Source organism: Protomyctophum bolini, assembly GCF_963924005.1.
Source record: "Protomyctophum bolini genome assembly, chromosome: 16".
NCBI classification, from domain to species: domain Eukaryota; kingdom Metazoa; phylum Chordata; class Actinopteri; order Myctophiformes; family Myctophidae; genus Protomyctophum; species Protomyctophum bolini.
In genome coordinates, this window is record NC_137877.1 from 25,816,869 (window position 1) to 25,840,127 (window position 23,259).

At 41.1% G+C, this 23,259-nt stretch overlaps 3 protein-coding genes and 1 pseudogene across 7 annotated transcripts; 3 read left to right on the plus strand and 1 right to left on the minus strand.

The window, feature by feature from the left end:
- Positions 1 to 4,393: 4,393 nt before the first annotated feature.
- cxcr2 (chemokine (C-X-C motif) receptor 2) lies at positions 4,394 to 5,449 on the plus strand (the record flags this gene model as incomplete). The annotated part of the gene is made up of 1 exon (XM_080785960.1): positions 4,394 to 5,449. One exon carries the CDS (start codon positions 4,394 to 4,396, stop codon positions 5,447 to 5,449), a length of 1,056 nt encoding a protein of 351 aa, XP_080642086.1.
- A 1,794-nt stretch (positions 5,450 to 7,243) lies between these two features.
- Positions 7,244 to 14,470, plus strand: LOC308330609 (fas apoptotic inhibitory molecule 1-like). 3 transcript variants are annotated; one of them, XR_013965505.1, is made up of 6 exons: positions 7,248 to 7,365; positions 7,890 to 8,023; positions 8,711 to 8,939; positions 11,884 to 11,933; positions 12,756 to 13,690; positions 13,855 to 14,470. XR_013965505.1 is itself a non-coding variant. In XM_080785550.1 (5 exons), exons 2-5 carry the CDS (start codon positions 7,910 to 7,912, stop codon positions 12,903 to 12,905), a joined length of 543 nt encoding a protein of 180 aa, XP_080641676.1. In that variant the 5' UTR covers positions 7,244 to 7,365; positions 7,893 to 7,909; the 3' UTR covers positions 12,906 to 13,829. The 3 variants fall into 3 exon arrangements, 2 of the variants coding, with proteins under 2 accessions (XP_080641676.1, XP_080641675.1); XM_080785550.1 differs by lacking the exon at positions 13,855 to 14,470 and having other exon boundaries at positions 7,244 to 7,365; positions 7,893 to 8,023; positions 12,756 to 13,829; XM_080785549.1 differs by lacking the exon at positions 13,855 to 14,470 and having other exon boundaries at positions 12,756 to 13,829.
- Positions 14,471 to 14,866: 396 nt separating this feature from the next.
- Positions 14,867 to 20,823, minus strand: parp9 (poly(ADP-ribose) polymerase family member 9). 2 transcript variants are annotated; one of them, XM_080785009.1, is made up of 8 exons: positions 20,754 to 20,823; positions 19,173 to 20,063; positions 18,211 to 18,432; positions 17,868 to 18,086; positions 17,582 to 17,648; positions 16,394 to 16,875; positions 16,052 to 16,214; positions 14,867 to 15,710 (listed from the first exon to the last, which is right to left on the minus strand). In XM_080785009.1, exons 2-8 carry the CDS (start codon positions 20,040 to 20,042, stop codon positions 15,427 to 15,429), a joined length of 2,307 nt encoding a protein of 768 aa, XP_080641135.1. In that variant the 5' UTR covers positions 20,043 to 20,063; positions 20,754 to 20,823; the 3' UTR covers positions 14,867 to 15,426. The 2 variants fall into 2 exon arrangements, with proteins under 2 accessions (XP_080641135.1, XP_080641136.1); XM_080785010.1 differs by lacking the exon at positions 20,754 to 20,823 and adding an exon at positions 20,352 to 20,394.
- Positions 20,824 to 21,737: 914 nt separating this feature from the next.
- Positions 21,738 to 23,136, plus strand: LOC308330887 (small ribosomal subunit protein uS10m-like; annotated as a pseudogene). Its single transcript has 2 exons — positions 21,738 to 21,915; positions 22,573 to 23,136. The product of its transcript is annotated as a small ribosomal subunit protein uS10m-like (transcript).
- Positions 23,137 to 23,259: the final 123 nt, after the last annotated feature.

Below are 23,259 nucleotides of genomic sequence, written 5' to 3' on the forward strand. Positions count from 1 at the left end.
ACCCCTGTTTGGCCACATAGTGTAACTCATGAGATAAGAGAAGGAGACAAAGTGGCTGATGAACTTTATGGACCACAGAGTATCGTATGTACTTAAAGAGACTTTAGAGAGTTTATTGAGCAGACTAATGACAAGGCACAGCTATTTTGTGTGGACTACTGCTAGTCATGGTGATTTATAGATGAGGTTACTAAACATGGCTACCGTTGACCCCTTTACCTTCACAAAACCTTCTTTGTTAGGTTCAGGCCATTACTAAGGTAGACACAGACACAGACACACTACACATACAATACAAGCCTCTGTTTCTGAAATATGGGAATCTAAAATGTCTGATCACTTGACTTAAGACAGTGATAGTTACATACAGCTATACTGTGTATAGTCCTATGACTACAGGAAGAGTGGGCACCTGAGAAGTCTGTGTATTCTTTTCCAAAATGTGAAAATAGTAGAGGATAAAAGTAGGCTATGCTTTGGAAGATGGTCTATCTGAACTAATGTAAAGTATACATGATGTGAACATGGCATGCACCGGTACATTGTCATTGACCTAACATTTACCCTTCAAGTTATTGTTCATGCCATATGACTATACACAGGTTTGGTAGCAATTTGTAGAAACTGTAGAAATATTAGGCCTTTAAATGTCTAATGTTCAATCAAGCATGTTCATGTACTGTATAACCATTTTGTACCAACGCATACATTATTTTATTTTTTAAACATTTCAGAAAGTACTACTTACTAAACTAAACATAATAAAAATCTACTAATGTAATTTTGTCTTATCATTGTGAATTTGGAACATGCAGCTGTTAATCACATTTATCTTGCTCTATAAATACATGTATTACAAAGGAACGCCCACAATGAGAGGATGAGATTCTGGCTAGACTGTGATGATTACAGAGGTTGAAATGTTTCTGCGTCACCATGACAATTATTGTACAACAGAGTCACCCAAATATTCCATAATGCATTGTGGAGACATCCAATAAAATAGAGTTTGCAGTTGGTAAAAAATGGACTTCAGTGTTCAGTCTCATGCTTTCCTTTAGTTTAATTTGTTTTGATTTTGTCTCATGAATCGATTTACACAAACACCATAGGAAAGCATGGATATCTTGCATTGTATCAGTCTCCTGGTAAGTGTTTCTGATTCTAATGAAAAGGGGAGAATACGTGAGTCACGTGACTGGGTTTGGGAGTTAGGGCAGAGAACCTTTACCATCTGGTAAATGCCTGGTCTTTTTGGCTTGAACTTGCAGCCCACAATTCTATGAAAAGAAAATGACAGCAGGCCTGTAAAACCTATGTAGGCCTACTTATGTATAGTGAAAATAGCATTGAGCTAGTAGAGTTTTCATTGTGTCGTGTTTTTCACATGTTATTTTTGTACTATCAAGTGTAAATTATGCTTTAGTGTCAATGGCAGGCATCGGCTCTGGGACACTAGATTCATTAAGGAGCCTTCTGGAAGGGCAAATCCAATGCAACATCTGTGATGGGAGGTTCCCATTTGACAACCTCTCAGTAAACCCCACTTTTCTCTTCACCAAAAATAGCATATCTACAAGCTCAGAACGTGTCACATTGTGTCACGTAAAGGGGTGACATTCTCTAATGTCACTGTTCAATCATATAACGGCACATCAACAAGCTGATCAGAAATGACAGCCCTGAAGTAGCCTACCCTTTAGAGTCAGTATCACAAGTTCACAACTTAACCCATTTAGGCCTGATGCCGATTCTTAAAACGCCTCTAAATCCTGACCTAAGGTTTCTGAAAAACTTCAAATATTTATATGGCAGCATCACATTTTGGTGTAAAACACCAAAAGGGGTTCCCGCCCAGAATGGGTTAAGTAGTGCAGTGAGTGAGTTATAATATAGTGAAGTCACTATAGGTGAATCACGCACGCACGCACACACACACACACACACACACACACACACACACACACACACACACACACGCACACATTTAACATTTTAATATGACACTCATTGCCCTCCCTGTCCAAGCTGCATACAAGGTTGCTGAACTTGTATTGTCTGCTCCTATAGACATTCTTTTATCCATGTCTAAAACAGGCAAAAAGAGTGAGTGAAAGAGACAGTCAGAGAGACAGAGACTGGAAGATAATTTAATAATCTAAACTGAAAATTTTAGAAGATGAAAGTTCTTTTTTACGGCAAAGCAAATTCGTCATCATGACTGGAAATGCAAACGAATCACATGTCAAATAATTGTTTACCCATGAAGACATGTGAGCCATCAACAAATGTGGACTACCATGACTCTTGAGTCAGATATGTTGACGTTTGATCTAATTTGTGATGATTCTTACAAACATGATCTTTTTATTGTGTTCATAACTATGACTATGTTTTTATTATTGTCCATAATTGTTGTGATGCACCTTTCCTTTCCCTGCCTTGAGAAATACAAGTCACTTAATATAACCTGTGACTGCTGCCCTCTGGTGAGCAAATATGTTATGACTCATGAACATTGCATGAAATTTGATAACTCAAGGTGTATCTGTAATGAGAGCTGAAATGAGACTATGCAATGTTTAATAATAATAATAATAATACATTATTAATTTATTATTATCATAATTATATTGATCAAATATTACCAAACAGGTTCACAGATTGTCCTTGAGCATATACACTTTTCATAATTTACATAATTAGTTTAATTATCTTTTCAGTTTAAAAACAGGCTCAGGGCGAGTCTTATTAATAATATAAAAAAGAACAAATGCAATAGGGTAAGAAATAAGCGTTCATCCAATGAGAGAGTGGGATCAGACGATGAAACAGAAAAAGAAGGAACTATAATAAGGTTTCTAATTTTCTAATTATAAGAAGGCTAGAGTAGCGTATTGTCTGTATCGGCCAAGACCGCTTTAGTTCAGACACTATTATTGTCCGACAGTCATTAGACCGACAACCTACCTCAAACCCTAACCTAACCATAACCGCAAGCACGGGAGCAGCACATGTTCGAGCGCTAGTCCGACCGTTGTTCCCGCATGTCGGACTAATGCTCCGTCGGAATTACCATCGGATCCCATTTCAATGTGCTAGGCCCCTGGGAGAGGGAGATGGATTGCTGAGGTGGAGCGCAACACCTACAGCACACAGTACATACCACACAAGTTGCCAAACCTACGCTGTGATACTCAGAGTCATCAACTGAGCTACTCCTAATGCTTAATTTATGTTCTGTCGCTGGAAACAGCAAGCTTTCAACTATGTGTGTGTGACAGCATCATATGATATGACAACGTATAAATCAGGCCTAACTCTTTTGCCACAGGTCTCTCAAACAGACATACAGTAGGCTTACGTAAAGCTGGCTCGCAAAGCTGTCGCTAAACATTCAACTACAAAATGTCATAATGCATCTTGTGATTTGCAACTTGATAACCTTTCAAATGTGACTGAGACAATCACCACAATCTTTTCACACTGCTTCTCTGACCACAGCCAGGCAAGATATAGGCTACCAGAAGACATGACACCAGACAGTTTTTAGTGTTATCTACATCTCAGTACACCCATCATTACTTGTCTTCATGGCAGTCCCATAACCCTGCCGATATTTTCTATGCATTCTTTTGTGTTCCAACCTCTCTTTTCTATTCTCTCTTCACGGTTAAAGTATTGAGAGCTCACATAAAGAAACATTTCACACACTCTTTCACAATGTAACCGTGTGTGATAATGAGTTTGAAGATGGCGATCACTCGTTTGAATTTTAAGTCAACCTGGAGAGACGGCTAAGCTTCCGAAAAGGTGTGGTTGTGCCGTGTTATGCATTTGGGAATCCTGGGCTAGTGGGATGTAGCTTTAGTTCAATTTTTGAGGATGAAAAACACCTGTTGTCACGGCCCTACAGATAGATAATATCCAGGGTTTAGCAAACATCCTGTGTCACAATGATTGATAACATTGCTCTGCTCTTCTGCACATATCTCCCCCAACAATATTTCCTGTGACCACATTGAAGTGGCTCGCTTTTAATTCCATCAGTATTCATTTCAAGAAAAGAGGAGACATAACCTTTACTTCATTCAGTGTTTTGAGACCTCCGGGTAAGAACTTGAAAGAATATTTGTTTCAATTAGAATGGATATAGTAGATATGGACTGGAGTACACATTATATATATAAAATAAATGTATTAAAAGGTATGCATGATGCTCAGAACAAGTGCATTTTGTCAGACCTCAGTGGTACCAAAATACTAATATTAGGTTGGTATACCAATATGCCGGTAATATTAATATAATATCTACTGTTAATAATTCTACTGCTGTTACCACTACTACTACATTAAATATTGCATTTGTTTTATTTTAAGGAAGTTTCTGAAAATGGACTCTGAGGAATACGACTTTGAACTGTCCAATGCAACCTATGAACCGGTAGGAGAGTTGGCTAGCCCCTGTGACCCGTCCATTTGGGGTTTGAGCGGCTCGGCCCTGATGATTACCTACATTGTTGTGTTTGTCCTCAGCATGCTGGGAAACAGTCTGGTTGTGTATGTTGTCTGCTACATGGGGAAGCGTAGAACCTCCACAGATATCTACCTGATGCACCTGGCTCTGGCGGACCTTCTATTCTGCCTAACGCTCCCTTTCTGGGCCGTCTACGTTCGTTTTGGCTGGATTTTCGGAAACGTCCTGTGCAAGCTCCTGACGGGCCTACAGGAAGCTTCGATCTATGGAGGTGTCTTTTTGCTGGCTTGCATCAGCGTGGACCGCTACTTTGCCATCGTGAAAGCAGCACAGTTCCTGTCTTCGAGGCGTCACCGGGTGGGACTGGTCTGTGGTGTGGTATGGCTGGTGGCGGGCATGCTTTCCTTGCCAGTGGCACTTCAGAAGGAGGCTATGACGGAGGAGCATCTTACTTGCTCTGAAAACCTCACTGGTGAAAGCAACGACCGGTGGCGAATTGGTGTGCGCGTCATGCGTCACACACTGGGTTTCTTCCTGCCGCTGGTGGTGATGGTTTTCTGCTACGGCAACACGGTAGGAACACTGCTCCACACGCGCAACATGCAAAAGCAGAAGGCCATGCGTGTCATTCTAGTGGTGGTGCTGGCGTTTGTTCTGTGCTGGCTCCCACACAACATCACCATCCTGATAGACACACTCATGCGGGGAGGATCACTTGGGTTGGAGTCGTGCGACATTCAGAACAGAGTTGACGTGGTCCTGCACGTGACACAGCTGATGGCCTACACACACTGTGCAGTGAATCCTGTTTTGTATGCCTTCATCAGCCAGAAATTCCGGAACCAGCTGCTGGCAGCTCTCTGCAAACATGGCCTGATCAGCAACAGGCTACTGATGGCTTATACGAAGGGCTCTGTGAGTAGCACAGGAAGCCTCAGGTCTAGGTCAAGGAACACATCAGTTACACAGTAAATGACCAGCTATGGGCAACTTTTACTAGTACATTAGGTTATCCATTGCTGCTCAACCCTTGCTTTTATTATGTTAAATACATTAATTACTATGTTGATTTTTCTGAACTGGTTTTGCACTGGGGTCTGGATCTGGTCTGTGAAATTGTGATAGAATGTGCAAATCAATTAAAAGAAAGGAATATGTTGCCTCCTCCTTTAGCAGGTGTTAAATTGCAAGATGCTGATCTAATTTTTGCTTTTAAAAACGTGAGCATTCAATATTCACGATTTGTATGTATCATTACATCCTGTGTACATATAAGAGTACAATTATTTTGTTGTGGTTCCTCAGACATTGTATTATTATTATTATTATTATTATTAATAATAATAATCAATAAAGACAATAATGAATCTAAAAGAATACCAGCAACAGCGATACGGGATCAAGTTTGTACATTGGTTCTAGCACGATTGAGGTACTTGAAGGTGCTGTGTAAGGTTCCTATACTCAGAGAGTTAGAAATATCTATTTACAGAAAACTAAAAGAATGTGAAATTGCCATGGTAGCTTTTTGTCAAATATGAATTAATTCCAGAGATATAACTTCTGGTCAAAATGCCATAAGTCCCCCAAAACCTTTCTGTACATATGAGTTCATGTCACTCAGGTCATGTATCACTGTGGAAAACAGTTTTTCTTTTTGTCTTTCTTTTCAATTAATAATAAGATTACTTAATCTCTCAAATCAAGGAAGTGGTTGACGTCTTATGTTCATAAATGGCTGCATGCATACATTTCCGTTTCTAAATGTTTTTTACATTAGGGTTTGCTATGGTGTAAAATGGTGCATAGATATCGTTTTCCTGAGTTACATGTATGTTAAGGTGTTGACTGGACTTTACGGTTGTGGGAAGACAGAATTGTTCAGTCCAAACATAAATAATAATTAAAATAAAACCAATAATTTCTACAAAAACCTCAGCCTCAGGGGGGGTTCTGCGGTGCCTACCATTAGCTATTTTTCAAACCTGTTACTCTTTGTATTTTACCATGACATTGTTTTGTTTCGTTAAAATACCATTGTTGTGGAATTCCATTACATTTATTAATTCCATTTAATAATGCCTATAGTTCCTTTGCACTTCATCTTAGGTTGTTTTTGTGAAAGGAACGCAAAGGTTATAGATTTATTAGTTTTAGTATATGTATAACTTTTATTGGGGCCTTTATTGATAGAACCATGTACATGTACATGTACAGTAGGTCGACAGGGAACAGGGAAAGAGATGGGGGAAGACACGCAACAATGGTCGACGGGATCAGGACTTACCAGCCTAGGTGCCCGGACCACTAGGCCGGCCCGGGCCAATTTCAATCTTTTTATTAGCTATTAATTCAAATAAGTTTTATATTTGATGGACTTTTGAAATACTGTATTATTTAAATATATTGTAATGCATTTAACAAACTGGCATTTTATTTACATTTTAAAACATTTTCCTATGGACCACATGCAGGTCTATTAGGCCATGGATGATGGACCACTAGTAGTCTGTGAGGTGTGGACCATCAGTCGAGAAACACTGATATGACATGGGATGCATTACATAGCAAGTGTTACAAAAGCACTAATCTTATCTGAACACAACAGTGGCCCCCATGTTGATTCGTATTAGTCGGGGTGGTGGTCCCTGGTTCACAATCAGTTGAAAACCCCTGCCATATAATCATGGTTTGACCTATTTGACTCTTTGACATGATGACTCCACCAGTGGGCGTCGCTAGAAATCGCACTCTCATGTTACCATAGTAACAGTAAAGCCTGTGTTGTTTGGCTAAGAAAGCTACATACGTTTTAGTGGACGATAGTGGTTCTTAACGACGTATTTGTTATAAACTAATCGAGTGGACCGACTTCGAAATCCATTAAGGTAATTGCAAAGATATTGAAATGCTGGCTTTGTGTGCTATGGTTAACAGTGTGTAGTTGACTAGTTGGTAGCGCCGCTAGCGCGGCCAAAGGCTAGGTTGAGCTACTATTAGCTATAGTAGTAAGTATAACCCTACTCTAAGGTAGAACCTTGGTAAACACGGCTATGTCCGGTTCAAGGCTTTCAAAAATAAAAGCACAACTGCGCTAATCTACAGCTACTTACTTCATTTTTATGCAAAACAGGGACACCGGAATGTGCATCGCGCGCCAAGGGTGCCTAATGCTGCCAGACCCAACGAAATCTCTGCACATTAATCTATTCGATTCAAACATAAATTCGATGTTTAACTTACTTGACCGACCTAGATAGCGGATGGATGTAAAGTGAAACTGTGAAAGGCACTCAAATTTACTACAACAACTTGCGTTTAAAAAAAAATCAGCTTACCGTGGATAACGTGTCGTGAAGTTAGCCAGTCTAGCATCGTTAATCAACTTTGTTGTACGTATCTACCCAAAAAGCAGGTGTTGGAGGTCTCGGGATGTCAAACGACCTGGTTGGCGTGTGGGAGGTGGCACTGAGTGACGGAGTGCATCGGATACAGTTTGAACATGGCACGACCACGGGGAAGAGGGTCATCCATGTTGATGGAAAGGTACATCATTAAGTTCAAACCATGCCTCACCACCACTCGTCATACTGCACGTGCAGTAGCCTATACATGCCAACCATGAGTCTCTTGAGTTGAGTAAAAGGTTTTGTTTGTGATTTCGGTTAAAAGACAAAAGTTGTTTTTCTTTTGCTTAAAAGATTTTCCAGCAGAAGGGGTTTCCCCATCTCTCCAGCTCTAGTCTGTAGTAGACAACAGAAAATACATTTCAGGTGTGTGACACCAATCTCATCCAATCGAGCAGGAGAGAGAACCAAATTTGTATGCTCATTATTTTGATGGCATCAGTTTCAATTTCACTTGTTTATCCTTCCTGTATCCTGTTCTCTCTCCTCTTTACTCTATGCTCCTCTCCTGTTTGGATGAAATTGGTATCCCGGGCCAGTGACCTGAAGATGTATTTTCTATTTACTAAACAGCTGGAGAGAAGGGGAGACCCCATGTTAATGAACAAACACTAAAGTAATGAACACAAAATTCATCACTGTGTGACTGTGTGACTGACTAATCAGCATGCCCCCCCCACAATTAGCATGCCCTGCTGTGACGCCATGTGACACAGTGGCAGACACATTGGGCCCCCACTCACTTCACACAAGTGTGATTTCTGTTGTTGTTAAAGTGCCACCTTTTTAAACAAAAGCTTTGGACTACATTGATGTCATGTAACAGGAACTCATTCGGAGGGACTGGATGTTCAAGCTTGTGGGAAAGGAGACCTTTAACGTGGGCAACTCGGACACCAAGGCAACCATCAACATAGATGCAGTGAGCGGCTTCGCATACGAATACACCTTGGAGATCAACGGGAAGAGCCTGAAGAAGTACATGGAGAACCGGTCAAAGGTCACCAGCACCTGGGTGCTCAACTTGGACGGTGTGGACTGTAGGGTGGTCCTGGGTAAGACTGTAGGGTGGTCCTGGGTAAGACTGTAGGGTGGTCCTCATGGGTAAGACTGTAGGGTGGTCCTGGGTAAGACTGTAGGGTGGTCCTCATGGGTAAGACTGTAGGGTGGTCCTGGGTAAGACTGTAGGGTGGTCCTGGGTAAGACTGTAGGGTGGTCCTGGGTAAGACTGTAGGGTGGTCCTGGGTAAGACTGTAGGGTGGTCCTCATGGGTAAGACTGTAGGGTGGTCCTGGGTAAGACTGTAGGGTGGTCCTGGGTAAGACTGTAGGGTGGTCCTGGGTAAGACTGTAGGGTGGTCCTGGGTAAGACTGTAGGGTGGTCCTGGGTAAGACTGTAGGGTGGTCCTGGGTAAGACTGTAGGGTGGTCCTGGGTAAGACTGTAGGGTGGTCCTGGGTAAGGCTGTAGGGTGGTCCTGGGTAAGACTGTAGGGTGGTCCTGGGTATGGGTTTGTGGGTTCATTGATTTTCCACATTTGATTCTACATGAGTGATTTTCAAACCCTTTTTGTATCAATAATGCAAGGCCCATTATTTATTGGGCATTTGAGCCACGGACAACAATTTGATGAGATTTAGCCTCTCAGACCCGAAACTTTGAATATTTTATTGTTGTTGGATAAATGTTGTCCACAATTCCATGCTGTATTGATGTGGCGGTACCATATGAGATATAACAGGCAAACGTTGATCAAAATAACATTTCTTCTACATTCTCTAATTGTGTAGACGTAAATTAAGTAATTCATATTAACAATAAATGTAACTCTTGAGAGTGTAAAATGTAATTGGTTTAATTTTACGCTCTCAAGAGTTAAAGATCTATAAGGGTCCATTTGGTTACCAGCTCCATCATTTAGCTGGGGACCACCAGGATTCAGATTCAGATTCCTTTATTAGCCATTGTGTAGCAGTTTGTTTCTTTTGGCATTTGCGTGTGTGCATTCCATTCTTTTTTCACATATAACAAATGAATACGAACAACGAACAAAGACAACACCATGCCAGAAAGAACGCCATCAAGGACCACCACCAGTGGTCCTTGGACCACATGTTGAAAACCACTGTTCTACATCATGTACACCTGAGCTGTTTTTCCACCGATGGGGAACAGAGCTAGGATAACTCCAGCTACGGAGAGACATGTTTTTCTTTTACTCAAGTCTGACGCTGTAGTGACTGGATTTAGTCATTCCAATTAATTAGAGTTGGAACGTACAGCACAACAGCAGTGGTTCTCAAAGTAGGGTCCGAGCCGAGGACCCCCAGTGGTCCATGAGGGGGTTCCAGGGTAGGGGGTCTCCAGCAAAATGAGGAACGGTTTAACCACTAACCCTATTTTATAAATAATCTTTAACCCTATTTTGTTGATCAGCTATTAGAAAATAGCTAATCTACAAGCTTACAGCACTTTGCAATGCATTGTGATCTTGTAGATCGGCAATTTTTTAAACATTTAGAAAAATTGTGACAGATTTAGAAGAATGTTTCAATTTGGGGGTCCTTGACATGAAAATGTTTGCGAACCACTGACCACTGAGTAGAGAACTTGAGAAGTGATGACTACCCAGTACCCACTGATGTGTTGGCATGCATGTAAAGTCAATGTTGAGGGCTTGAGGCTAATCTCTTTAGCATCTTAAAGCCCAGGTCTTTACAGTACCATGTTCACCTTGCTTGACCCCTTGCTTATAGTAACAGACATTAATACAGATGATCGGATCACATAACACCTGGCTAGTAATATAAAGACTTATGACTAAATTGATCCACAGTAATGACAGTGTAATGGCAGTGTAGCCTGCATGTGCAGTACTATGATAAACACATTGCAGGATGCACTGGCAAGATAGGTCTGGGTCGCATGGATACAATCAAATATCACTATATTTTTGACTAAATACCTTGAACAGTGCACAATATTGTTAGGATGCCTATTGGTGCTTTCACAAAATATTTTCACAATGCAATTTTTGATCAATAATAATAATAATAATTAATACAGTGATGTGGGTAAAGACAAATACTAGAACAGCTAGTGCAGCCTAAACGATCAGGAATTCATTTTCATGCAGGCACCTGAATATCCACATATTGCTTGCCTGTACACACAGCATGTCAGGGAATGCTTCCGGAGACATTCTTAATGTCTGTTGATGCCTCAAAGAGCAGACCTTTTGCACGTCTGCAGATCGACAAGTGTATTGGACAAGACCATTGGCCGTCTAATGCAGAAGAAAGGACTCCCACATAACCTAAATGTTGTTCCTGTTCCAAATATTTTCATTTGCAAGTGATAAAGATGGTGTTTGTGAATCCTTTCTTCTGCATAATTAAGCCACAAGTTATACAAGATACATAACAGCAATTTCTGTGTTAGCCGATACCGAATACCAATACCAGTGTTGTGATCTCGTGTTGTGTTTATAGCTATCTAGCTATATATCTTGTGTTGTGTTTATAGCTATCTAGCTATATATTTATAGCAGACTCCTCACTCAAATGTGCACTTGCAGTTTGGCAACTCCAAAGCAAACTCCAGCCATAGTGTCAACCCCTTACCCCTGTGTCGGATCGGTGGTTAGACTGGCATATTTGCCAATACCGATATGACAAATAAGGGCAGATATCGATACAGTATCGGGACATCTCTACTAAAGATACAGTAATTACATGGCACTCTGAGTTATGATCAGTGCTCAGTCTCTTGGGAAGCCACACTTAGAAATAGGCTGCTAAAATATTACTAATATAAGTGAATGAGGTACAAGTCTATTATGTACATGCCAAAGTCTCAGTGCATGAGCAGCAATCACTTGGAAATTTCCGTTGTTTATACATCCTGTGTTGTGCTTTGTTACTGTTACTAACAGCATCATCACAATGTGTTCTCATTTTCAGTTGTCTGTTATTAAATTAATTTCTCTTTTTCTTTTCACAGAGAAAGATACTATGGATATTTGGTGTAATGGACAAAAGATGGAGACTGCCGTAAGTGTGATTCTTGAGTGTGACTTTGATGTTTTTCTGGTATTTCAGTGTAATTGTCAGTTTAGGAATTTATACATTTTACTCGTACTAGTCCGACAGCCGAGGTGGACGGGTGGGAAATTTGGTACATAGTCTTTTTTTATTGGCCTAAAGTATTGTCTATATGCATACATTCATGAATCCACTTGCTGACCTGGGAATCTTTTTTATAGAAGTTTCTTGTGACCCTACCATTTACATCCTATGGCAGGCAAAAAATAATCCATTCCAAGCATTAGTTTTGCACAAAATACACTCCTTGGGCTAAAAACAGCCATAGACATCATGACAAATGTGATGGGGTCAGCACATTTTGGGCACATTTGGGCAAGTGGCTATGGCTGCTTTTAGCCCAAGGAGTGTATTTTGTGCAAAACTAATGCTTTGAATGGATTCAGAATCATGAAAAACCCATAGTTTGACATTTCACATGCTACTTAAAGCAAAAGGAAAATTTGACATTTTTGCCAGCCATAGGGTGTCAACGGTAGGGTCACAAGAAACCCCTATAAAAAAAGATTGCCCAATACTAACAGCCGGTCAGCAAGTGGATTCATGAATGTATGTATATAGACAATATTTTAGGCCAATAAAAAATATACCAAATTTCCCACTTTAAACAAAAGAAGCCTGTCGGCTGCCGGACTATACAGGATAATGGTTACGACAAAATCAGGCTCTGCTGATCTGAGGCTGGAAATAAAAGACTCCATAGTACTTGGTATTCTGGAGAATACTATCAGAAGTCAAACCTTACTTTTTCGTACCGGTTTGTTTCTAAAGGGGGAGTTTGTGGACGACGGCACTGAGACGCACTTCACTCTTGGCGATCATGACTGCTGCATCAAGGCTGTCAGTAGTGGAAAGAGGCGAGACGGCATCATCCAAACACTGCTTGTAGATGGCATGGAGATAGCTGAATGCACAGAGTGACAGTTGCGCGTGTGTGTGTGTGCGTTAGTGCGTACATGTGCCCATGCATGTATGTTTACCTTCATGCAAAAGGAGACACTGGTTTGTGTGAATATGTAATTTGTGTAGGTATGCGTTTCAAGACCTCGTTTCAATCAGGGACCAGGACCAGCTGACTAGAAGACTGTTCTCTTCTGTTTTGATGGGTATTCTGCAGAAGTAAGGGCATCCATAGACCAGTGAGCGTTGCTATTATATTTAATATTCCAGTATCTGGTGCTCTGATGATCACAGTCTAGGGATTCAATCAAATCCACTGCGGTGCTTCTGGATTGGCTGAGCATCTACAGGTATATACGAACACAATTGGCCGTAGGGTGATCTTTATCATTGCGCTAGACGGCTAGACACTCCAGCGGGCTGGAGTGCTTGTCAGAGTGTTGAATGGAGGACAGAGGCACATGTCCTTCTGGGGGTCTCCTCACTGGCATGTGCACCAGTAGGGTGCAAATAAATGTGGAGAGGGTAAATTGGCATTTAACTAAACTGGTAGAAAAAAGGGTGAAAAATAATCTACTGTTAAAAAAAAGAATTATTACTGTTTACATCAGGACCTGCATATTTCATGAGGTCCAGACATAATTTATAGTTTCAGATCTGACAGCCTAGTTCAACTACACTTCTTTAACTGGAGTGATCCTTTTACAGCACCATGTTAACACGTGTGTTGTATTTTTGAGTGGTGCAACCACTCCAAGGAACAGCAATGTCTGTGTTAACCTATGTGACCTATGTGTGTGACTAGGGTGCAGGCTTTAGTTACGACATACTATTGATCCGAAACCTCAATCCTAACCCTAACCGCAAGCACGGGAGCAGCGTATGTCGGACCATCGCTTTTTCGCATCGCATGTCCCCCCGCTTCGGATCTTCGGTGTGTCGGAAAGCGTGCGCACCCCGTGTGACTGAGTACCAGTAGGGGCAAAAGCGCTGTTGTGCCAGAAACAGAGAGAGATAGTGCTGCACTGTTGCCTGCTAATGAGAGAGAGAGGGGGGGGAATTGCACCACTGTGTGATTCTTTGAGTGGTGCAACCACTCCTACAACCAGCAATGCCTGTGTACCTGTGTAAATGAGCACGATTATGTGACTTATTAATACCAGTAGGGGGCGCCAGAAACAGAGAGAGGGTTAGTGCTGTGTCTCTAATGAGAGAGAGAGAGAGGGAATTGCACCACTCAGTTCACACGTGTGTGATTTTTATGATTCATTTAGCTTTTTGTAGGCAGCTGCAGATGTGGTAGGTGCATCAAAACATGTTCAGGAGTGCATAGACTGTAATTTTACAGATGCTTGCTTAAGTCAAAATGTCCTACAGTTGTTTCTTTCTGACAGTAATGGCAGCTATACACACCCTATACTGTACGCCACCAAGGTAAATAAAAAAGGCATCCATTGCCATTTCGAAACACATTTAGACACCCTGTCCATCCTTGGCATTCTGTTGGTTAAATTATTCAAATGTATTTTTTATTTTATGGAGCTGTTTATATGTGGAAAAAAACTAGACCTTTTACTTGATCATAAATGGACCTAATAATAATTTATATCCAAGTGCTTAATGTTCATGTACACGTAATGTATATTATACATTGTTTGTAATAATGTTGACCTTCAAATATTTTATTAAAGGTATACAGAACTCAGATCAGATTACTTCAATGACCAGTTGATAGCTTTTCACAAATCACAATGCGTAAATATCTGACTGCAATACCAGTTTAGTGCATGTATTTTAAATAAGATAAACCATTTTCAGTCCACTCATTGACACCCTTGAGCGTTAATGGATAAACTAGGTTTTTTTGTAGTTGTGATGATGCGTCTGAAATGATTGTAGTATAATACCGTGTTATGATGTCACTGCATTCCCTTTAGACTGGTTATTCTACATTCTTTACACAAAGAGCAAACCTGACACTATTCAAACAGCAATCCGGTTTTATTTTTGATTTCAGTGTCTCACAGTTTCACTACTCAGTCTGGTACACACATGGCCATTGTCAGTTGTTACTTGTTACAACAAATGTAGTCATTGTCTTGCATAAATTATGTTGTTACTCCCAGTATGTCATACTCTTAACAAAAACAAACCAAAATCACTTCTATTTCAGGAAATAGGTATTGGACATTTTCTCTGAAGGCACTTATATGGAGAAAACTTGGAATTTGCATTATTTATCACAGAGTAATAATGAATCACTAGATTTTACATATTAATAAGAATTTAGTTGTACAGCATACAAGGACAATCTTCTAAATCAAACCCACAATAAGTGTATATAACAAGGTTATAAAAGATATAACGTAGTGCCTTTCCTCCAGTGGCTCCTCAAGATAGGATGCTTAGCCAGAAACCAGAAAGATGATCTAATTATCACTACCTCAGACAGAAACATAGTACAAGATCACAGAAATCTGATTATTATTAATCATTTAACGAAAGAAAGGGGGGGAAATAAATCCCCAACATATTCTCTTCCTTAGTTACTGAGAAGTTTGCAGATGATAATGTACTCTGGCAAAGCTTGGTGACCATTGAAAATGACAGATATATCCATTCCTCCATGTAGACTGTCGTAGCGACAGAGTGGATCATCTCCGATAGGAGGTGGCACAATCAAACCTGGTTCACCAAGGATGGAGTTCCCCGTCAGCACCTGGGCCTCCACAAAGTACAGATACAGATTCTCTTCCATGCTTTTCCACACTTTCATGGCCTCATCCACTTTGCCAGTGAAGTAAATGCCATCTCCATACCGTGGGTCTGTGCATGGAATAATTTGTATTTTTATTTGTACCCCATCTTTTTATCCATCCTTCAGTAATGCAAATAGCCCACTAATTTGAGAAAGGACGCAATCATATCACCCTCCGGGGGTCCTGGGATGCAATACTGCACTCAGTACTGTATTCTAACGTTGGTGAAGTAGGAGTCGTAAAATGTCCCTGGGACCCATCTAAAAGACCACCCCTGGGTCCCGGGACCCATTACATTGAAAACCTATTTGCATCACTGATTACAAACAACACATTCCATTACTGTTATTAGAAGATCATTATTATGTCACCTATGTTACATATTTTGTAAAATATTCATTAACATACCATCGGGTGGTGCATACTCCCTCTGGAATCCAACATGGCTGACCATATTGCAGAACTGCACGCGTATGCGTTGGTACATTCGTTGAGGAGCGTTTGTAGACTGTAGCTGTTTTCGCTTCAGGTCAAAGAGCTCCTTCAGAGCGCAGTTCTCCACTCGGTCAACCTAACGGCATCATATAATTAAAAATATATATAAAACTTTTGGTCAGGCAATTTTGTTTACACTGTAAATCAATTAAATATATCTTTGGTGGAGTATTATGTTATTTTTTTTTAAATGGTGGTGGTCCATTTGGAATGATATACAGACTGACAAACATGTTTTGTTGACTTCTCTCTTACCCCGACCACTTTCAGCCCACAAGAGCGCATCTCATTATCTCTGTCACAGAAGTCCTGACCGGACTTCTCACATGACTTTCTTTCATAGGACACCTTGGGAGAGGCCGTCAGGGTCATCAAGTCAACTTCCTCGTCGACAAAGTCCTTCTGGACTTTGCAGAGCATGGCTTCCACTTGCAACGCAACAACTCTGATATCTTCAATTGATTCCCCTTTTACTATTACGCCAGCACAACCGTTGTCAAAGAACTCCTCAATAGAGACACCTTGTTTGGCTTCACGGTGCAACTGTTGGAATTCCTGCTCCCCAAAGTACTGGAGGAAGTTGTTGTACACAACGATAGAGCCAGAGGAATAGAAGAGAAGGAGTTCCAGCCATTCTTTGGCTTCCTGTGTCGCTTCATCAGATGCATTGGTCAGTCTGATCCGTGGATTGGGAGTCACACTTGGATGTGCCTGACTGACATTGTTGTGCTCAAATCCTAATAAAAAAGCATGTATGAGAAAGACAATTATTTTTGCATGTTGGAATTGTTATTTATTTTCCAATATGGAATATGGCACAATATGATCCCCCGCCCGGCCGCCCCCCCTGCATCTCTTTATTGACATTTTCAGGTTTACAAGAAAGATGTGAAAAGGTGAAAGTGATCAAAACAGTAGAAGCAACAAAGCTGACAAGTATTAAAGGACCACTTCACCACTTTTCAACCTATCTTCATATAATAGGTCCTCACTAATAATCATGATACAATGGCACGACTTTTTTCTACTCAGTCTGTCTCATAGGAGGGCTGTGGGCAGTTTAGAAACCGTCTTCCAGTGACATCATCATTAGGCAGATTATTTTTTAAACAAAAATGTTTAGATTTTCATTATTGTGAGAAGTTATGGCTTCCATTTTCACATTGCAACTTTTCAGGACTAGAAAGCCTGCAGTTTTTATTAGCTTGTATTCCCCATCGATGATGTCACTGGAAGACAGTTTCTGAACTGCCCACAGCCCTCCTATGAGACACAGACAGAGTAGAAAAAAATTGCGCCATTTTATCATGATTATTAGTGAGGACCTATGTCCTATTATATGAAGATAGGTTGAAAAGTGGTGAAGTGATCCCACAAAAAGAACTAGACAAAATTGAAATAAAATCAAAAAGAGGACATAACAAAAATGAATCTTGTTCTTACCTTGTGAAGAGCTAGAGGGAGAAGCAGATGTCCTGCCTTGGAGAGATCTCAACTGATTCTCAAAAGCCTAGAAAGAGGGTTATATATTTTCTAGTAGATATTTTACAATTAAATGGAATGGCATTTAATATCGCTCTGTTTAACCCTGTATTATCATCATGGCATCCTTAGCTTTTATTGTTAATTGCTTTAGTGACCGTTTAAAAAAATATCATACAAATTCTTTTGAATTATTCATAAGGAACAATTTGCCATTAACTGCAGATATTGGCAACACACTTCGTACCTTAAATGTGTCATTGTCAGAAGGAAAAATGACAATGTCAATGTCCATGATAACTTGTTGGTGTTTATGGGCAAATTTCTCCATTATATCTGTCATGATCGTGGCGACCTCAATACTAAGGAATCCCAGCATACCAGTACCAATGGCTGGGAAGGCGATTGATCTGTGGGACTTTGAGGCTGCCTGGGACAAGCATTCCCATATTGCTTGGGAAAGAATCTGAAATGGAGTTTATATTAATAAACAAGGAGACAATCATATATGCCATGATGCACACAGTAATGTGATGTTATGTGAAATGCCAGTTGCGATAATCTGAAAGAAATGTTCACTCATGCTGTACCTGTTGTGCTGATTCTTGGTGACTATTAGCACACAATGTGTGATACACCTCTTTACAATGTAGCTTGTATGCTTGTGTCACCATGACATATTTCTGGTGAGAGTTTCTATATTTCTCAATTTCATTTTGCATTTTGTGACCAGCTTTTTGCAAAATAGCGTTGGAGATCTGACCCTCTGACAGCTTGAGCGATTTTGAAGTAGTGTTCACGATCACATCCGTCTGAAAGAAGACAAAACAAATAGAGGAATTATTAAAAACGTCATCCTCTTGTAAATGTTTGTGGCTTTCGCCTTTATTTTATGTTTTTTATAGAGGGAGACAGGAAATGGGGAGAGATGGGGAGGGGACGACATGCAGATCGGGAGTCGAACCCACGTCACACGGCCTGACTGGGCTACCAGCCAGGGTGCCTGGACCACTGAGCCACGGCCCAGGCCGACGATTCTCTTTAAAAGGTATTGAAAGTGATATTTTTTGGTTAAAAGAAGTTTCGTTAAAAAACAGATAGTAATAGTGCTATGCGGTCTCTCTAGCTCTTTAATAAAGAGAAGGGGAAAAATGCAGATGGGTTGCCAATTTCATCCTAATCAGGAGAGAGTAGCTTCGATTTTATAGGTGTCCAGATCCAATTTTGCCTGCTTGTTTCATTTATTTTTGTTTTTCCATCAATTCCAATATAACTTTTACTGTATCCTGTATGAGTTCTCCTAATTGGATACAACCCAGTTTACTAAAAACCTGTAAAGAGAAGGGGAAACCCCTGTTACTAAACACTCTTATTACTTTATTTAACGCTTATTTTAACCAAAAGAAAATATCACTTGACTACAAGTTCTCAACTAAATCATCATATCAAAGGAAAACTCAAACTTCCACACCAATATTAGTTGATGCTTGTTTCATGCATTTACAGTTCATATTCATTATAGAATATAACTGCCTTCCTATACAATTCTTACCTGCTGTTCCTCAATTTTACCCTTCTTCAGGGTCATTCTGATATTGTTAACTTGAATAGTGGTTGTTGAGGCGTTGGAGGCACCCTTCCCATGACTCCCAGCTGCGTGGCTGTATGATTTAGTTGTGGTGGAGGCAAGGTTCTGACAGGCTCTGTGCATTTCACAGACAGAAGGATCGTCATGGTTCACCAGGTGGATCTCACGTAGTGGATATTTCGTTTGATATGTCTTGTCATGGTATTCTTTCAGTGTTGACACTATTACGTCTGCACATCGGTGCAGGGGGAAGTTGAACAGGCCAGAACTCAGAGCAGGAATCGCCACAGATTGCAGACCATGTTTCTCCACTTGATTAAGGATGCTCTTCACTGCCTTTGCCAGTTTGGGCTCAGCCTGAGAAACCATGGCATCAGTTGGATGTGCTGGTAGACATGGGCCCACGGCATGAATTATCTTTTTGCATGGCAGGGCTCCACCAGCATTAGTGACAACTGCGTCACCTGTTTGCAATTTACCATTCTGTTGAATGTATTTATCACTCTCTTGCTGGATCACTGGGCCACCAGCTCTGGACAGTGCAAGCGCAAGGCCACCATAATGTTGAAGTTGGTCATTAGCGGCATTGACCACAGCATCCACTCGGAAGTTGGTGAGATCAGCTTTCCATACAGACACCTTCAGGCCCTTGTGCAGCTCAACAGAAAACTTCTTCTCAGGGACCACGGTTGGTTTCCTATTGCCTGAACCCACACCATAGAATTCAGCATTACATCCAAATTTGCTTTGGACTATATCTCTCAGAACCGGTCCATATTTTTTCACAATGCTAATTGAGTCTCCATGAAGCTGTACATCTAATTGGCTGGCCATGGCTTCATCCAGGCAATCAATCTATGGAGAAATGGATCAATAAGGTAATCAGAAATATGAAAATGTACAGTATGATGTATGGTTGACCTCAAAACACATCCACAAAAAGCATCCTCTTAACACTGTACTGTACACTCTACTGTGTTTGGTTCACAGTTGAGTTTTTATTTTATTTTTTATAATTACAATCAAATTCTAAAACATAAGGAGTAGCCTGCCCTACATAACGCTAAATTATTAATTGTTTTAAGTTTATCTTTTTATAGCAGTAGTGGCAACTGGCAAGAATTGATTGCAGCTACATGGTACCTTGTTACGCCAGTAGATGGCGCCAGAGACCGCATCTGAGGCGAGTAGCTAGTAGCAAAAACAATGCATCATGGTGACTGCATGTTTTCAATTTCAACTTATAACTACAGTCCAGTGCAGATCTACCCAGTCCCCACAGTTTTCCCAAATCGACTTGCCAATTCCGACTCCGAGTTGAGTGCCACAACTCTTTCTGTAATGTGCACATAAACGGGGCATTCAATAACAGTAACTACGTACACTACAGGATGTTCGTGTGTGTAAACAAAGAAAGAATTCAACTCCAAAGTTCAGACTGTAAACGATCGACGTTTAAGCCCACATTAACAGAGTTTGTGCTTTACAATCGTGCTTACCGTCGTGCTTTACAATAATTCATAGTAACGATTTGCTTGCACTTACCACCCATCCGAGTTCCCCAGCAGCAGCTCCCTGGTTGTCCCGAGTCCGACTCCCGAATAAACGCGAAAACGAAACTACTGAGATGACTCAGATGACACGCCCTCACCAGTGGTCACCCAGGTAGCCATGGTTCACAAGATTCATGGCGGAACTTCAATCTGTTTTACGCACTTACTCCATTTACAACGTCTACATAAACGTTCAGATTCAAAATATAAAGTGCGCACACCAGAGCCACGGATGTTACAATTATTCTCGGGTGTGTATTAGCACCCGTACCTGCCGTATTGTTCAATAAAAAAATGATTTGATCCGATCGGTGGCCATTTCCTCAAAAAGTTATATTGCATTTTAGTGCAATACACCTCGCAACCGATAGGGTCGCGTAGTTGAAAGAATGGTGAAAAAAATGAGCAAGTGGCCGGCGAACGGATTCAAATGTTTTTTATTGAAAATTACGGAAGGCACGCGTGCTAATACCAAAATTCTAAAATCCGTGGCCTGGGGGTGGGCACTTTATATTTGAAATCGGAAGGTTTATGTAGTGGACGTTGTCACGTTAACGTTGCAAATGGAGCAAGTGCGTAAAACAGGGTGGACAATATTGCGTCATGATAGTTTCATATCACTCAGGCAAATATTTACCAACCAAGCGCTGATAAAGTGCATTTTATCTGTTTTATAATTCCACTTCACCGTCTTATCTCGTCTCCATGTGATTGTGAACAGACAGAGAGGCCAGAATCAGATGGATAACCCTGATGGCCTAGTACATTGGAACAATAAAGGCTATCGTAAACGCCTGGTTTATAACTCGTCGTACGAGGGTGTTGCTCACCGAAAATAGCCGACCTACAAGCTCACAGCGCGCTGCGGTCGCTACGCGCGGTCAGCTTGTAGATCGGCTAAAATCACAGTCATTTCGAGCGAAATAAAAGTGAAACTAACTACTAAGCGTCCCACTTCATTTATTTTTGGACAGCCATGGCCGACAACGCATACGCGTACGTGTTGCTAGCCGAGTTCGAAGAAAATAAAATCCCCAAACTGAGAAACAAAGTAGTGAAATACTTCCAAAGTAAGAAATCCAACGGTGGCGACTGTCGAGTCGAATATGACGAGCTACAGGGAATCGCAGAGCTTCGGTTCCGAACAGAGGAGGGTACGTTTTCTAATTATGAGTTATGACTATTGTAATTAAATAATATGGAAATGTTATTTCACTCACACACATGTTGACAATAATATATTGACAATACTGTGTATTTCTTTACAGACAGACAAAAGGTTCTAGGGAAAGATGCACATGAAATCCGTTTGGATCATAGTGTTGGATAACGGTCCGTATACCTGGTGATGAGAGTTCAACTTCACCAAAACTGTAAAACAGGTTGGCTTTTATTGGCTAAACTGTTATATGGGGTTGGAGAGTAGGCCTATATGATGTCAGGCTTGAGTATGTCACATCTCCATATATGGGGGGCGTCTGGATGAATAGGACAGTTATGTCCATATATGGGGTTCCACGAGAGTATATGATGTCAGACTTGAGTACTGTATGTCAATTCTCTTCACATTTGGGGGTTCCTGGATGATCATTTTATCTCTGCATATGTCACTTTGTAGAGTCACACCAAATCTCAAATCCGGAGCGGGATCTGGTGGAACCGAAATCTCCATCAGCCGAAGGCGCGTCTAGTCTACTGGAAGGTTCCCAGAGCCGTGTGGACACTGACATGCCTTTCATCCTACGTATAAACAATAAAATACATCATGTCTGTCAGTCGGCAGATTTGCTCTTTATCAAGGATTTTTGCAGGAACGTCAACTTTGAGAACTAGAGGCCTGAGCAATTGCGGGGATAATCGGAGGTGTATAACCCGGCGACCGCATCGACCCTCGGCAACCTTCCATTCTGGGATTGCACCTTGGCCGACTCCGTCGTCGATCACAGTCACAGAAGAGCCCGACTCTCTGTTCCAAACGGTGTCCGTGTCGGTGAAAGGCCACGACAGGGCTGTCTGTCTTGGACAGCTACGAGTTCTTTGCTACGCTGGCAGCCAAGGAGCTTGGCGTCACTCTCCGCGAGGTTTTCGAACCTCCCAAGAACATTGAGAGGCTTACCCTTTTGAAGTCGATCCACATCTTCAAGAAGCACAGGGTCCAGTATGAGATGAGGACACATTTCCGCTGCATCAAGCTGTCTCATGTAATGGGCTCCACAGCGCGAGTTTACCTCGAATACATCCAGAGGAATCTACCAGAAGGCGTTGCCATGGAGGTCTCCAAGACGGCTATGGAGAAGATTCCTGAACACATTCTGGAACCCATGTGGAAGGACCAGCCCACTGATAAGAACTCCAGTCTATCAGAGCAGTCGTGAGCAGCTGAGTTTGTATTACCTCTGCAGCAAACGGTGTGTTTGCGTGAGGCCACAGCAAAGAAGTCATTATTTAAATGTTTTAAAAAACAGCTCACCTCATTTACATATCGAAAACAAGTCCAT